General features: G+C 31.0%; 1 protein-coding gene across 1 annotated transcript in view; it reads right to left on the bottom strand.

The window, feature by feature from the left end:
- Positions 1-148: 148 nt before the first annotated feature.
- The window catches only part of LOC106473426 (Golgi pH regulator-like), a 16531-nt gene continuing 14463 nt past the window's right edge, over positions 149-2216 (bottom strand). Inside the window, exons 9-10 of the mRNA XM_022401871.1 lie at positions 884-976; positions 149-310 (exon numbers count right to left, since the gene is read on the bottom strand). Coding sequence (XP_022257579.1) covers positions 164-310; positions 884-976 — 240 coding nt within the window. The 3' untranslated portion in view covers positions 149-163. The remainder of the gene's footprint in view (positions 311-883; positions 977-2216) is intronic.

Here is a 2216-nt window from a genome sequence, read left to right as displayed (position 1 = left end):
ACAGAGTACAGTAGTTGATGTAAAGTAAAACATGACACTTTAATCATGTTACAGCACACAGAGTACAGTAGTTGATGTAAAGTAAAACATGACACTTTAATCATGTTACAGCACACAGAGTACAGTAGTTGATGTAAAGTAAAACATGACACTTACATCAAAGTTACAGCACACAGAGTACAGTAGTTGATGTAAAGTAAAACATGACACTTACATCAAAGTTAATCCCCATGTAGTTTACAGCTATTTCTATTCCCCGTGTCACTGGGTCCACTTTGCCAACACGATCAAATACAATGTTTACTGTGGACTAAAAGAGATAGAAATACCATGTATATTGAAATATCTCAGCCAAATAAATAAATTTCCCATTATCCGTTATTAATGGGTTTAATAACTCACAACTCTATGTTTTCTGAATAAGAAACTTTTTCAGGGTCTACTCAGGAGCTGATAAAGAGAATATGATAAGCTAACCTGCTTACTATTCTGTCACTTCTTTACATACCAATATTGTAAAAGGAATATTTTCAGGATTTTTAATGAAAGAACTAAAATAATGGGAACATTTTTAGAATACAATGAATCATTTCAACGACAGTGTTTTTATATACAATATTCAACTAAACAACAAAATTTTTGATGTTCTAATTTGAATATCTGACATTTTCTAGCTAAAACATTAAAAAAAAAATGGCAGCCACTTCTGAATACGGAAAGATTGGAGGATATCTTCACTTGCTTCAAGTTATTTAAGAGAAGAAAACACGAAAAAAAATAATACAAGATAACAAATTATTTTAGATTAAATGTATTAAAGTATGTTTCAGATTTATTACAATTTCTTTACTGCAAACAAACAAGTACATAGTATAAAACTTACAATAAATATCTTCCAGACACAGTACAAGGAAAAAAAGTAGCCGAGGAAGTTGAAGTATTTTCCTTTTAAAGTTTTCGACCATTCTATTCTCTCCTGGATTATAAAAAATATATCGATATCCCACTCAGTAATTCCACTTTATAAAGTCTTGAAACAAATGATATTTAATCATTATCATCAATAACTTCTGATTGAAGCAAACTACCTACATAGATTAAAACTAAACCCAGTACGTAATGTAGCTAGTTTAACAAATGATATTTAATCATTATCATCAATAACTTCTGATTGAAGCAAAGTACCTACATAGATTAAAACTAAACCCAGTACATAATGTAGCTAGTTTAACAAATGATATTTAATCATTATCATCAATAACTTCTGATTGAAGCAAACTACCTACATAGATTAAAACTAAACCCAGTACGTAATGTAGCTAATTTAACAAATGATATTTAATCATTATCATCAATAGCTTCTGATTGAAGCAAAGTACCTACATAGATTAAAACTAAACCCAGTACGTAATGTAGCTAGTTTAACAAATGATATTTAATCATTATCATCAATAATTCTGATTGAAGCAACCTACCTATATAGATTAAAACTAAACCCAGTACGTAATGTAGCTAGTTTAACAAATGATATTTAATCATTATCATCAATAACTTCTGATTGAAGCAAACTACCTACATAGATTAAAACTAAACCCAGTACGTAATGTAGCTAGTTTAACATACAAGTCTAAAGTGATTATGCAATGTTGTTAAACAAAATTTATAATAATTAAAATATTGTGATTTATCACTTGGGTGCCATTGCCACAAATGGTATTTCTGGCTGTAATTTCAGTAATATTTCGTAAGGATCTGGCCAGTTTAGGAGATTGAGATTAGTCCTAAATCTATATACTAAGCTCACAGTGCAAAATAATCCACCCATGGACAACTTTACCAGGACTGTATCAACAAGTTAGGTACAGACTGTTAACCACCCACGAACAACTTTACCATGACTGTATTAACAAGTTAGGTACAGATTGTTAACCACCCACGGACAACTTTACCATTACTGTATCAACAAGTTAGGTACAGATTGTTAACTACCTGTAGACAACTTTACCATGACTGTATAAACAAGTTAGGTACAGATTGTTAACTACCTGTAGACAACTTTACCATGACTGTATCAACAAGTTAGGTACAGATTGTTAACCACCTATGGACAACTTTACCATGACTGTATCAACAAGTTAGGTACAGACTGTTAACCACCATGGACAACTTTACCATGACTGTATCAACAAGTTAGGTACAGACTGTTAACCACCATG

Source organism: Limulus polyphemus, unplaced genomic scaffold, assembly GCF_000517525.1.
Source record: "Limulus polyphemus unplaced genomic scaffold, Limulus_polyphemus-2.1.2 Scaffold6163, whole genome shotgun sequence".
Lineage (NCBI taxonomy): Eukaryota > Metazoa > Arthropoda > Merostomata > Xiphosura > Limulidae > Limulus > Limulus polyphemus.
The sequence above is the reverse complement of the archived record's forward strand: the minus strand, read 5'-3'. Positions and strand labels throughout refer to the sequence as shown.